The sequence below is a fragment of the Palaemon carinicauda genome, chromosome 9 (genome assembly GCF_036898095.1).
Source record: "Palaemon carinicauda isolate YSFRI2023 chromosome 9, ASM3689809v2, whole genome shotgun sequence".
NCBI classification, from domain to species: domain Eukaryota; kingdom Metazoa; phylum Arthropoda; class Malacostraca; order Decapoda; family Palaemonidae; genus Palaemon; species Palaemon carinicauda.
This window is the reverse complement of record NC_090733.1, coordinates 137,201,471-137,215,408: the sequence shown is the minus strand read 5'-3', so window position 1 is coordinate 137,215,408 and position 13,938 is coordinate 137,201,471. Positions and strand designations below refer to the sequence as shown.

At 39.4% G+C, this 13,938-nt stretch overlaps 1 protein-coding gene across 3 annotated transcripts in view; it reads right to left on the bottom strand.

Moving 5' to 3' along the window:
• The window catches only part of mEFTs (elongation factor Ts, mitochondrial), an 80,634-nt gene that overhangs the window by 1,852 nt on the left and 64,844 nt on the right, over nt 1–13,938 (bottom strand). For 2 of the 3 annotated variants that reach the window (XM_068380507.1, XM_068380506.1), the window contains exons 3-5: nt 10,759–11,004; nt 10,561–10,623; nt 3,154–3,430 (exon numbers count right to left, since the gene is read on the bottom strand). In XM_068380507.1, the coding sequence (XP_068236608.1) occupies nt 3,154–3,430; nt 10,561–10,623; nt 10,759–11,004 (586 nt within the window). The remainder of the gene's footprint in view (nt 1–3,153; nt 3,431–10,560; nt 10,624–10,758; nt 11,005–13,938) is intronic. The other variant, XM_068380508.1, reaches the window with a different exon arrangement.

Genomic DNA, 13,938 nt, shown 5'->3' with positions numbered 1-13,938 from the left:
AACCTTCCACTGCCGCAACTTGTCGTGTAAAGCCCTACTAAGTGAGGAGACGCTAGTCTCCAAGCGTGAAGTCAAAGTAACTTCACGGCCCTGTGGAAGATGTTCACTTGTGGCTGTTTGAGTAGATCTGATCGTGGAGGGAGTTTTCTCGGTCGATCTACGAGCAGTTGCAGGAGGCCTGAGTGGTTCTCTGCGTGATGCCATAGCGGAGCTATAAAGGTCATCAATAGATCTTTGGAAACACTGGTTTTGTTGAGCAGTCTTCTCATCAGAAAAAACGGGGGGAAAGGCGTACACGTCGATGTTGTCCCACCGTTGTTGGAATGCATTTTGCCATAGAGCCTGAGGGTCTGGGACTGGAGTACAAGTAAAGCGGGAGCTTGCTGTTCAGAGATGTTGCGAACAGGTCTACAGTTGGGGAACCAAACCAAGTAAGGACTTTGTTGTCTATCTGAAGATTCTAAGACCATTCGGAGCCTACTATCTGAGGCGCTTTGTTCAGATTGTCTGCGAGCACATTCCTCTTGCCAGGAATGAAGCGAGCTGATAGAACCTAGTATGTTCTTTTAACCACCTGAGGATCTTTACTGCAAGATGACATGAAGGCTGCGAAAAGGTACCGCCCTGTTTGTTTATGTACGTCACTACTGGGTGTTGTCGCTCATCAACACCATAGTGACCTGCCAGCAACTGTTGGAACTGATGAAGAGCTAGGTAGGCTGCTCTCATCTCTAGCAGATTTATGTGCTGGTACCTTTCTGATTCTAACCAAAGGCCGGAGATAGTATGGTGCAGTAGGTGAGCACCCCCACCCTCCTTTTGATGCATCTGTGAAGAGCATCAAATCCGGAGGGGGAACAAGAAGGTTCTGGCCTTGCCGAAGGGTTTCATCTACCACCACCAACTCATATCAGTCACCTAATTCTGAGTTACGGGAACTATGGTGTCCGGTGGGTCGATGTGTTGGTTCCACACAGACTTAAGCTGCCATTGAAGGGATCTTATCCTGAGGCAGCCGTTTGGAACAAGTCAGATGAGAGAGGATAGATGGCCTAGCATACTCTGCCAACGGGAGGCCGGAAGAACTTCTTTCCTGAGGAAGGAAGCAACCACTTCCTTCAGCCAGTGTGATCTTTCGTCTGATGGGAAGACTTTCTCTAGGACAGTGTCTATGGTCATTCCGAGGTATACCAGTCTCTGTGAAGGTTGCAGTAATGGCTTCTCGTGATTTATTAAGACCCCCAGATCCCGACAAAACTCGAGAAGCATGTCTCGGTGACGAAGGGGGGTCGTCACAGTCTGCTAGGATCAGCCAGTGTTCCAGATACCTGAGAAGACGGTTGCCATTCCTGTGGACCCAAGATAACATTAGGGCGAACACTATGGTAAACACCTGAGGGGCTATTGTGAGACCGAAGCATAGAACCTTGAACTGGTATATCTTTCCTTCGTGAATGAATCTTAAATACTTCCTTGAAGACGGATGTATCGGATTCGGAATGTGTCTTTCAGATCCAGTGCACACATTAAGTCCCTGGGACGTACCACTTGAATGACCGTGTCTGTTGTTTCCATTCTGAACCTGTTGGACAAATATGTTCAGAGGGGAGAGACCGATGACTGGTCTCCAGCCTCCTGCTGTCTTTTTCACCAGAAAATTCCAACTGTAAAAGCCTGGAGATTCGTCCACTATCTCTCGGAGAGCACCCCTCTCCAGCATGGTCTGGACTTCGGCCCTGAGGACCAGCTTCTTTGCGGATCCCTTCGCATAGGAGCCGAAAAGCAGACTGTTTATTATAAGCCCAAGGGCTCCAACAGGGAAAAATAGCCCAGTGAGAAAAGAAAACAAGGAAATATATAAACTACTAAAGAAGTAATGAACAATTAAAAAAAAAATATTTTAAGAACAGTAGCATTAAAATAAATCTTCCAAATATAACTATAAAACCTTTAAAAAAAAACAAGATGAAGAGAAATAGGATAAAACAGCATGAACAAGTGTACCCTCAAAGCAAGAGAACTCTACCCTAAGACAGTGGAAGACCATGGTACAGAGGTTATGCCACTACCCACGACTAGAGAACAATGGTTGGATTTTGGAGTATCCTCCTAGAAGAGCTGCAAACCATTAGCTGAAAAGTCTTTTCTACCCTTACCAAGATCAATGTAGCCATACTCCTATTAGAGGTTTGTATTTGTGTGTAGGAACAACAAGACTAAATGCTCAAAATTTTTTTTTTTTCAATTTCCTAATACTGGTACTTATCACTAAATCGTAAGGAAATGGTGTTTCACATTTAGACATAAAATCAATCTTTAATAGATTGATAGATCACAAAGATGACTTTGTAAAGGTAACATAGGAAATTGATTCATTAAAGGACTCTTTTTGATATTTAACAAAAATTGAAAATGCACTAGAAAATAAGGCCAAAGCTACAGAAATTTTAAAGATGGTGATTTGGAAAGTATGTTAGAAAAGATGTCAAAACTAATGTTGGTAGTAACATTGAAAGAACGGCTGAAGAGGACAAGGATGAAAAGAATAGAGACAATGCAAATACAACAGGTGTTAAAAATCTTCAAGCTCTTGACGAGAATGACGATAACTTAAAGATTACTAAGAGACAGACAAGGCAACTTTGAAATAATTAAGAAAGTAAACTGAGAAAATTAAACAAAGGTCAACAACAAAACCTTGATAATAAGGAATTTATAAAGAATCATGTTAGAGTGTAAAGATGAATAAAGAATAAATAATCAGCAATTAAGAAGTAGCACTACAAGGAATTAACCGAAGGTAGAGGTGAAAAGGCCAAATTATAGAAATAAGCCTACTGATATAACTGTTACCAACACTGAAAAGAAAGTGTCTCCCCTCAAAAAGTTAATAGCAAGTCTCATTCTAAGAAAAGAGAAGAGACTGTTGATGTTGTTCCAGTAATACAGCAGAGATATAGGTAAAAGCATCAACTATTTTGTTCGGTTAATATCATACAATCCATATAAACTACTGTCATTAATGTTATTTAATTTGGTGGTGTAATTGTGTATCCTAACTGGAAATACAACAAAATTTACTAGAGTATCAAAATGCATCAAAGTAGTACTATACTGTATATACATTTTTCCTCTAAATATCTAATTACTTACCAATAACATGTAAACATAACTGTCTTGCCACCTCAGTTAATGCACCCGGACTCCTAAGTGCAAGAATTGCACCAAACTTTCCTAAAAGTTTTGTTTCATCGGATGGAGTAGGATGACTATATCCAACGAGCTGAACACCATCGGGAGCAACTAATCTCGCTGCTCTCGGTAGGCTCATATTTTCCCCAATAACGCCAATGACGAGGGCAAGATGGTCTGCCAAAGTTTTACCATCACTCGCAACCATACCCTTTAGCTGCTCCTCTGACATGAACTCCTGAAATAATTAAAATACCTTTAATAAAAAGACTAAACTAGTTTTTAAAGTTAATATAGTAATGAATACAGTACTCTAAACACTGTAAAATTTTTAAACCATTCTAAATCTTGTGTAAATATTTTAAAACATAGTTTAAATTAACCATTGAAATCACAAATTTTTCTAGTAACTTGTATTTTTCCTAATCAAACAGACCCAACTCCTTTAATAGGAGTATGCTTTTACCATAGCTGACTTTAGCTGTTAAAATTCACAAGGTGTCAGTGGTTACTGGTGGGTAGCAGGGAATCCCCGCTCCCCTGCCAGCGCAAACAGTAGCCAATTTGACCTTAAACCTAGGACTTGCAGGGTGGTTGACCTTAAACCTAGGACTTGCAGGGTGGTTGAGGCGTGAAACGTGACTTAAAGGATTCAGGTTTGTAGACTTAAGAAAATTACAAATTATTTTAAAAACTAGTGACGTGTTCCTACACATATAAAAACCATCGTCCTTTAAAAGGAGACTTATTCTTTGAAGGGAGAAGTCCCTATAACCAAATGGATGGTTTACAGTACTTACCTGGGAATGTCAAAGCAATTTATTCCAGGAGTGAAAGTGATTAATGTGTTAATCCTCCAAACAGTTTCGACATGAAGATTGATTGATTTAGAGTTTTCTGGAATCCTGACATACGAAATTGTTTGTTATAAATAAAGTATAAAAGGAAATTCAATTTAAAACCATAAAAGCGAAGATTTCCTCATAGAAGTTAAGTAGCTTTCAAAAGACTTTCTTCTTGAATAAATCTAAAAATACTGCCAGCACAGTACAATACATCCTACCCAAGAATCTTGCCAAGGATGAGCCTACCATACTCTCTTCGAGCCTCAAACAGATATCTATTAATATAGTGCTGAAATTTGGGTATTCAGTCAACAAATGCACCACTGTCAGGGATACCAAACAGTCATCGCAATATAGTTGATGTTGGCCAGTTATCAGAAAATCACGTATCAACCCAGTGTAACTAATGCTAAGAGAACAAAGAGTAGTCTCCCACTTTCAGAGCATCATATTTTACCTCCAGGGAGATATATCCTTTGCTATTTCTTTCATCCTATTTCCATCTAAGCTATTCTAAAGCTGTTGTCAAGTTATTATAAAGCAAACTCTTAATAACTGGTAATAAACCATTACAGAGGATAGAATACTATCTTGGTAGCACCTCATCTGAAGTATACTTTGCCAGTAAATCTGCCTCCTCATTTCCAAACACCAACAAGTGTCGGCTCCCCGCACAGTTGAACCATTATACCTCTCAGCCTAATAATAAAGAGCTTTAAAATTTTTTAAAGCTAAAGGATTACTGGAATTTAAAACTTCTAAAGCTTGTAGGACACTTTTTGCATCACTAAAAACGGTAAAATTGCTCTTACCCTTTAACGCTATTTATTCAATAGCGGTTAGTATGCCACATAGTTCGGCAGTAATATAGAAGATACTAGGGGAAGTACACAGCTCTATACTCTGAATCCAATGCCAGAATCAGATTTGGAGCCATCGGTAAATAAAAATGTTGAGCCTCGGGACATTTTATTTTTAAGGCTTTTAAGTGAGGAGCCATATCAGCCTGCAATAAAATATCAATCCTAAAAATCTACCTTCACTTACACATGAGATACGTTGGCCTTTGATGTACATATCCAGGTCTAGCTATACCCCCCAATACAACAGAAATGGACAACAACGGTTTTGCTTGTCGAAAACTTAAATCCATTCATATCAGTCCACTGAATGATTTTGTCAATTGAGAGTTGTAGTTTTCTCTCAACTATTGCCATTCCAGCTCCAGCAAATGATATGCAGAGATCATACACAAAGTGCATTGAGAGAATATCTAGGGAAATGACAGAGGATATCTCATTAATGGCTAATGCAGATAGGGTTACACTCGGCACACTACCCTGGGGAACTACTCTTTCCTGACATTTCTTCTGACAGAGTTTCACCTACAGTACTCAATGGTAGCTATCCTCTCAATCACAAATTATGAATGGTTTTAATTATATTAGCAAAGCTTAACAAATAGAGGCCCCAAGTCATACATACCAACCCATCAGTAGAGTGCATTTTTCTAAAACCCACACTGGATAGGTGATAAAATACCTCTCTTCTCCAGGTACCATACCAGTTTTGCAATAACCATCTTCTCCATAATCTCAATAAACAAGAAGTTAATGCAATTACTCAATAGTTTGCTGCTAAAAAACTTATCCTTTCCGGGTTTTAAAAATGCTGAAATAATGCCTAGTTCCCAAATACTTGGATAGCTCTGATCATGTCATATTCTGTTAAACTTAAAATAAAAAACTTTGTATTAACAGGTACATATTTAATCATTGCCGGGGCCAGAGGCTGTATCATTACAAGCACAGTAGCAAGTGTGGAATCAAATTCAATTTCAGTAAAAGGAGCATTGTAAGATTCCTCCTTTTCTGCAGTAAAATTTAACATTTTCCATTCTATCATGCTTCTATATGGGTGACCAGGAACTCCTTCACACTTGCATGATACATTAGAGAAATGATCGGCCAAAGCATAGCTAACATCAGTTGCTCCTGTCACAGGCAGACCATTCACCTTCAACACTGAGGGTGGGTTGGGGGTAAATTTACCTATTATCTATTTACTTTCCTCCATACAGAAGATGGTGGTGTTCTACTGTTGCCTGTGGAAACACAAGATATCCGAGAATGGCGCCTAGCTTTCTTCATTGCATGGTGGAACTGTGCTCTATATTTGTATATAACTAAAATCTCCTCTGTACTGTGTCTACGCAATTGAGTTAGAGATTTTCTTGTGGTTCTGTGCAAGACAGTTAGTTCCAAAGACCACAAAGGGACTAGTCGTTGTTTGATAACCCTGTGGGTTTGGTGATTAAAATGACTCCTGCTGTATAGAGAGTTCCATTTAGTAAGTCTATGGCATCATTGACAATTTCAAACTGTTTTGCATTCCGTTCAATTTTGCTTAGCTCCCGAAATCTACTCCAGTCTGCCTTGTCAAGGTACTAGTGTGGCAATCTCTATAAGGTTGGATTATTGTTGGTGTTTATAATGATCGAAGCATGATCACTAGTATGACAATCATCTAAAATTCTCCAATAAAAATCTCAGAAGGTAGTTAGAGCTTGCAATTGAAAGGTCAATGGATGAAAAGGTGCCTGGATGAACAGAAAAGTTCCTGGGCTCTCCTGTAATAAGGAGTCCTACATCTTCGTTTTCCACAATTGATGGTATAATGTTGCCCCGTGTTTGTTAAAACATCGCTCCATAAAGAATGTCTACCATTCAAATCTGCCAATAAGAGAACAGGTTGAGGGAGTTGTTAATCAGAAATATCAATAGACATATATTTATTTGATGTCAAAACTTTAATGTTCACTATGGGAGGGGACAAGAGAGATGGAAGTCTCTCTTTTTTTAATTAAGACATGATGAGCTTCCAGGTTTGTGCATCTTCCCCACTAAATCAAGCAAGGGCAGAGTCTGAGAGAGGTTTGTACTATTGTTTATAAAGAGGTACGAAAGTTGTACAGAGACTGGCAAGCCCCAGTGTAAATACACCAAGGGCAAAATCTCATAAGGCAGTATGCTTACCTTGTCATGCAGCATTTTATCATTAGTATTACTAGCTAAGCTACAACCCTAGTTGGAAAAGCTGGATGCTGTGAGCCCAAAGGCTCCAACAGGGAAAATAGCCCAGTGAGAAAAGAAAATATAAAATGTACAAGAGAAGTAATGTACAATTAAAATTAAATATTTTACGAACAGTAAAATCCTTACAATAGATCTTTCGTATTCAAATTATAAAAATAAAAAAAAACCAGGAGTAAGAGAAACAAGATGGAATGTTGTGCCTGAGTGTACCCTCAAGCAAGAGAACTAAACCAAGATAGTGGAAGATCATAGTACAGAGGCTATGGCACTACCCAAGACTAGAGAACAATGGTTTAATTTTGGAGTGTCCTAGAAGAGCTGCTTACCATAGCTAAAGAGTCTCTTCTACCTTTACCAAGAGGAAAGTAGCCACTGAACAATTACAGTTAAGTAGTTAACCTCTTGAGCAAAGAAGAATTGTTTGGTTATCTCAGTGTTGTTAGGTGTATGAGGACAAAGGAAAATATGGAAGGAATAGGCCAGACTTTTCGGTGTATGTGTAAGCAAAGGAAAAATGACCCGTATTTCTTTTTCTGGTACTACTGGAAGTGCTAGGTGGGTTTGACGTAACCTGTGGTAAATTTCATCTAGATTTTAATGCCTTACGTAGCTGCTCGATTTATTCAGTAGACTTTTAGCATGTCCCACACTAATGTGGGAGCTTCTTCCAACTTAATAGTGCAACTCCTACCAGTGGATTAATTATTTGAGTTGCAGTTCAAATAACCAGCCTCAAGTGTACAATCTCCATAGTAAGATTTGGAGCAAAGGCTACACATTTTTTTAGTTTTTGCAAACTTTAGCAGGCTGTCCAAATTTAAAACAACTAAAACATTGCAGTGGCTTCTGTTTGAAAGGTTGAATTTAAATCCTTTAATTTTCAATAATAATGTGGAAAGGTACATCAAAAGCCTGCACTTTCCACACTGTTAATGGACACATGGCCAATGTCTCCTTTTCTGTAAATTCATGCAGGTCTTTATTGAAGACTACTCCCATTCCATATCTAAAATTTAGGTGGGGTTTGACATCTAATATAATATCATCACTACTTGTCTTTAGGTTTGATAGTATTACAGATTGTGTGTATGATTTACCATGGACGTGGTAACTATTTTATCCAAACCGAGATATATCTCCAGGTACGATGATTCCTACCTTTTTCTGAATTAATTTGCAAATGTATGCGCTTTGTGTTCAGCAACAAGCCATATTGGTAGATTTGGCTTTCTCTGGAAAGGCATAACTACATCCTCATCTTTTTCAACCCAGTCAGAGGTTTGTATACACCCAAATCCATTGGTACCTATTCACACAAAGCACCCATGATAAAGAAGTTATTAATTCTAATGCTGTATGCATAATATTATTTATGGCATTAAATGCTTCATCATGACTATGATAAGATATCCATGAATCCCATTTATCATCTTTAACCTTCATTAATATTTCCTTTATTAATCCATAACACTCAAATGCTTTATAGTTCATAATTTGTCTCTATTCTAATTTGGGTAATATGAAAGATTTGCAGTTTTCTTGTTACCCAAGTTACTAGATTTTGGAACATTGGTATAATGGTCCTTTTTAGTTCCTAGGTCATCAACACAATTTTCCTTAATCAAACTAGCTAAGGTCGTAAACAGTGCCAGGCAGAGTCAGCATATCAAGAGGAGTGGGGTCGTTATCAGATGAATCCATATAAAAGGGTTTGGGTTTGGTTGGTTGGTTTACCTGCTTGAGAATATTATTAAGGTATCATACGCTGGAAAGAAAATTTGCATTCGCCGCTATCGGCACAGCGAGAGTACACTTACCAGATGGTCTACATCATACCCTACCCTTGGGATACCACCAAAACAGATATAGAGCCACAGGAATAAGCTAAACCTGCCTGTTAGAACTGCAACCAAAAAAAATAAATAATTGTAATCATCCTCCCTATACTGTATCTGTAATGATGGGCTTCTGGTCAAAAGCCAAGAGTCCTATCTCAATGATTGCATTCCTTCGGAATCCGATGACCAAATCCTTGAGAATAGTTCTGCCGAAATGGTCCAAACCATCTTTGGGATAGCCGAGATCTTCAATACTGTACTCTCACATACAGCTTTGAAAGCAAGTACCTCCCAACCATGATCCTTTCTCCCATTTATCTCAGCAGGCAGTAATAACAAATGTGGAAATATCCACGCCATTCAAGAAAGAAAAAAAAACATAAGAATAGAGAAATAAACAAAAATATATAACTATGGGAAATGTTACCAAGTTAGGACAGCCAGTTGCAAGAAATGTGTTGAAATTAGGAGGAGGCCGGAGTAAAGTCAAGAAGTAGAAAACAGAATAGAGAGAAATTTTGAGTCAAACTGTGGAAAATTTTACTCCCAAGCTTGAGATCCATCTTGTCCATCACAAGGCTTCAACATGGAAATGAGATTCCATGTTTTAGTCAAATGACTTCCTCAAAGCATTCGCTCGTTAAGAGGGTGGGTATGAGGAAGCAGCAGATGTTATTGTAGGTCAGTTCCAGCAACTAGTACCAGTGTGAAAGATATGTCATTAGCAGTGGATTGCATATATTTGGACATCCTCCCCTTTGTCCGAGAGGATAGGGGTGAAACTTATGAACAAAACCTATTTTCGGTACGTACGAGAAAGGAATCGGTACTCGGATACTACTGTATTACATCGTGGTCACCAATCCACACAAGCGAGGGGATAAACAGTGCCAGGGAAGCTATCAAACAGGAACAAGAAATGTATATTATATCAAAAGGATATACATAATCCGTTGGCTACTGTTATCAGGAGAAAAACTACAAAATTTCTTAATATCCCTTGCACGCAACAAACTGCCAACATGTATCTAAAAGAAAAAAAATTAAAACCACCATTTCGGGGTGCCGGAGGGATATCTTTACTATACAGCAGCTGAAAACAAAATGGCTACATAGTGCGCTGGTGGGTGGGGGTCCTCATCACCTACTAGTAACTATCAACACCTTGTAAATTTTGACAGCCAAGTTCCTGCTATGCTGAAAGCATATCGTACTCCTACTGTATTAAAGGACGGGGGTTGTATCTGTGTAGGAACAGATAAATTATAAAAACGAAATAATCACATCCTAATTGGAAGGGACAATGTAATCTGACAGAACTTTGAATAAAAAACATCTTCAAAATTCAGAGTACTGCACCATTTTTTTCAAAATTCACAGTACTGTAATCATTTTAATTGCTTCAAAGATATACCTTTCTTAATTTTCTATTAATATACTTGACTCCTTGTGAGGTGAAATTATTAGCCAACTTCTTGATTTCCTAATATTGAATAAATGCAGACACACCACAAGGATAACCCCATCTTACCAGTCCCAATTATTATTTGGTGCTTTAGTAGCAACAAAATTACCAAAAATTATACTTACCACATGGATGGTAGAAATACCAGATTGTATTTGGCAGCTACTGCTAGTACACTGACAAACTCCCTGTGTGATTACATACACAGCATTTAGCTACATAGCAGTAATGGAAAAATTATTTTTCTTCCTTATTTAATTACGAGCCAGTGCCAGCAACAAATGCATTTGTAAAACTTTCTCTGTTCATATATGTGAACAAACCTTTAGTAAAGTATCCTGCCGAAGTGACGAAGTATTTACAGCACATTCCTTAGCTGCCTGCGATACTAAAGACCTAAACTGTTCATTACGCGCAACAAAGTCTGTTTCGCAGTTAACTTCCAGTATAGCCCCAACAGGACCATCGATGTGAACTCCTACAAGTCCTTGTGCAGTTGTCCTGCCAGATAACTTTGAAGCTTTAGCCCATCCTTGTGCCTGAGCTTCCGCTTGCAACCACTCTTCAGCCTGTAGGAAAAAAGAAGATTGGTAAAAGGGAAAGTCCTCACAAACATTGCTCAATTCTGTAATTCAAGAGAAAATTCTTTAACAGTATATCAGAAACTCTTACGAGGGATGCTGAAAACATACTGTACTTCAGACTGAAAAAATCAACTTTGTAATGAATATTGAATCTTTAGATTTTTACTAATAGTTTTACAGAAAATTTCATGAGCTTAATTTATGATTCTGTCAATCTTTAGATTGCGATAAAAATAAAGGTGGAAAATATTGCAAATTTTATTTATTTGTATTTTTCCTAGCTATAAAAACCTGAATCATTTAAAATGGTCATAATCTGGCGCACAAGCTGGGATGACCCATGATGAATCACTGAGGATCTGGCAACCAATATAGCATTCCCTACTCGCCCGTGTGTCAGGTTGAAAGGCGTCTTGAAATGGGGAACTCTAACTTTGGCTGGGACTTGTGGATGTGGCAGGAAGTAAAACAAACCCTTTTCATTTAAAAAGGGAGTCTTCCTTAGGTGGAAGGAAGTCCCGTTTGCCATCTTCCTGGCTAACAACCCGGAATAAACAATGAACGTGCACATTCTTATAAGATGAAAAACAGTGCAAGCCTCCCTTGCATCCCGTGATCCAAGAAGGCCAGCATTAACATCACATAGGATGATCCCAAGAGAGGGAGATGTCGATGAAAGAGATGAAAAGATGGCAAGAAGGACATTCTACTCTCACACAAAAATTATAAGGTGTAACTGTTAACTTAGGAACTATGCTACTTGTCCTCTATGGAGCCAATTCACCACACCAGTTGCTGGGCAACTACCACACGTCCAATAGAAAAAGTGTCCAAGGACATGGGGGTGCAATCCTTGAGATAGTAAGCAGTAATGGTGGGGTTGGTTTTTTCCCGACACCAGCTTTAAGGACTTGTCTAAATAGTTTTTACTGAAAGCCAAAGAAGTAGCAATTCCTCTATCATGGGCTTTGGGATTTAGTTGCATAAACGGATCTACCAAGTTTTGTGTGCTCTCATGATGGATTCCCAAAGACAAAAAGAAAAAGTATTTTAGTTAATTTCTTCTTCATCTTGCCAGTACTGACGAAAAGATTGTGTACCATAGGACGACATTGACGTGTACTTTTCAAGTAAAGAATAACTGCCGGTACAGAACAAGGCAAAAAATAAATCATATGGGCTACCTCCTTGATTAATGAAATGCAGGAGTCAAACCAGTTGTCCTTAACTGATAGATTCTGTTTTTGCGACAAAGTCTGGTACATAGGCAAACAGCAGTTGCCTCCACCTCCTGGAGTGTGAAACTAAGTACGAAAGTCTGTGAAGTTCACTTACTGTGTACTTTCTTAGAAGACACCAAGGGGTTACAACCTTGACCACACTCCAAGTCAGGAGTTTGATTTCATGAGGATGGCAAGCCTGTTTGAAGCTTCTCGTCAAAGCTGACAATTCCCACGACGGGCAGAGATAAATTCCCTTTGGGAGCGATAAGCTTTTACTGCCACGACTGAGAGAAGTTTCTCCTACCGTACGAACACTAAATAGTTGCTAATCAAGGTCTATTATGATCATGAAGTCTAACGGTCTTATTGCTTGTTTGATCAAGGCTGTAGTCTCCATTTTGAATCGAGTCTGTAGAACAAACTCATTCAAGGCCTAAAGTCTATGACCGTCTCCAGCCTTCAGACTCCTTCTGGATAAGAGAGTCAACTGTAGAAGCCTGGAGACTCGTTGCACACCTACTGAAGAGCACCCTTCTTTACCATGGTCCAGATCTCTGCCCAGAGGGCTACGTCATTTAATGATCCCCGTATCAAGGTCATTGACCTCATTGGGGGACAAATTAGGGGAGGAAGAGTTGGTGAATGGGATGAGATAACTTGAATGCACGACACTTACTGTCCAGTGTTCTGGCCTGTAAAACTGCTACTGTATCTCATCCACCTAGAACTTCGGCATATCCAACTGGTGGTATAGCAAGGGGAATGGGACCCCATATTAGGGGCATAGTCCTCACTCATCTCCTCTACCCCATCGCTCTTTTCCTCTCTTACCCAAAAAGGGCCTTCTGCGGATTCTGGCATATGCTGATGGATTGGACAGGCCTGGAACTGTCCTTGGAAGGCTTATGAGTCTGTCTAGTTACAGATGAGGTTTTTTGTAACACCGGAGCCCGAGTCTCGGGATGCCGGGATGTTATGGCTTGATGGAGGAAGGAGTCTTAATCCACCTTCCTCCATTTCTCCATCACTGCCTCGATGTCTCCTGCCGTACATCTCCCACTGGGAGGAGGGCTACTCCCAATACTCACCGCAGGGAGAAGTCTGTGTTGACGAGTGTCCTCTGTACACAGGGCAAAGACGGTGAGGGTCAGTCTCCATAATGGAAATAAACATGTCGCAACTATGGCCAGAAACCTCTGGGCATGTCTGCCTATCTGGTATACCTCACTGAGATACAGACTGAAAAGACTAGTATTCAACCAGTCTGTTGTTGACACCTCATTTAAAGTTTTAACAGCCGTATTCCAGATTTGCTGATATTATGCTTCTTTGTAAAGAAAAAATCTGCAACGGTATTAGATATTGGGTTTTGTTTCTAAGATAAAGTACCCTCATTCCTGAAACAAACAAACATTTTCGACATACTCTTGCCATCTACCGTAGGTTATGCTTTGGTGACCAGAGTATTGCTGCAAGATGCTGGGTAACGTTTCTTACGGAACCGCAAGCCTGCATTTGGATTCTCCATAATCAAATGGTCTGAGAAATGAAAGATAGGATTATTAGAAATGGACAGATATGTTTTAGCGCTGAGAGTACAACAGCACTGCTCTGTGGTTGAAATCAAAGTGGCTATTCAGTGTGCTGGTGATACATCATATAACCCGATTTCCAGCTACCCTCATATCATATTCTC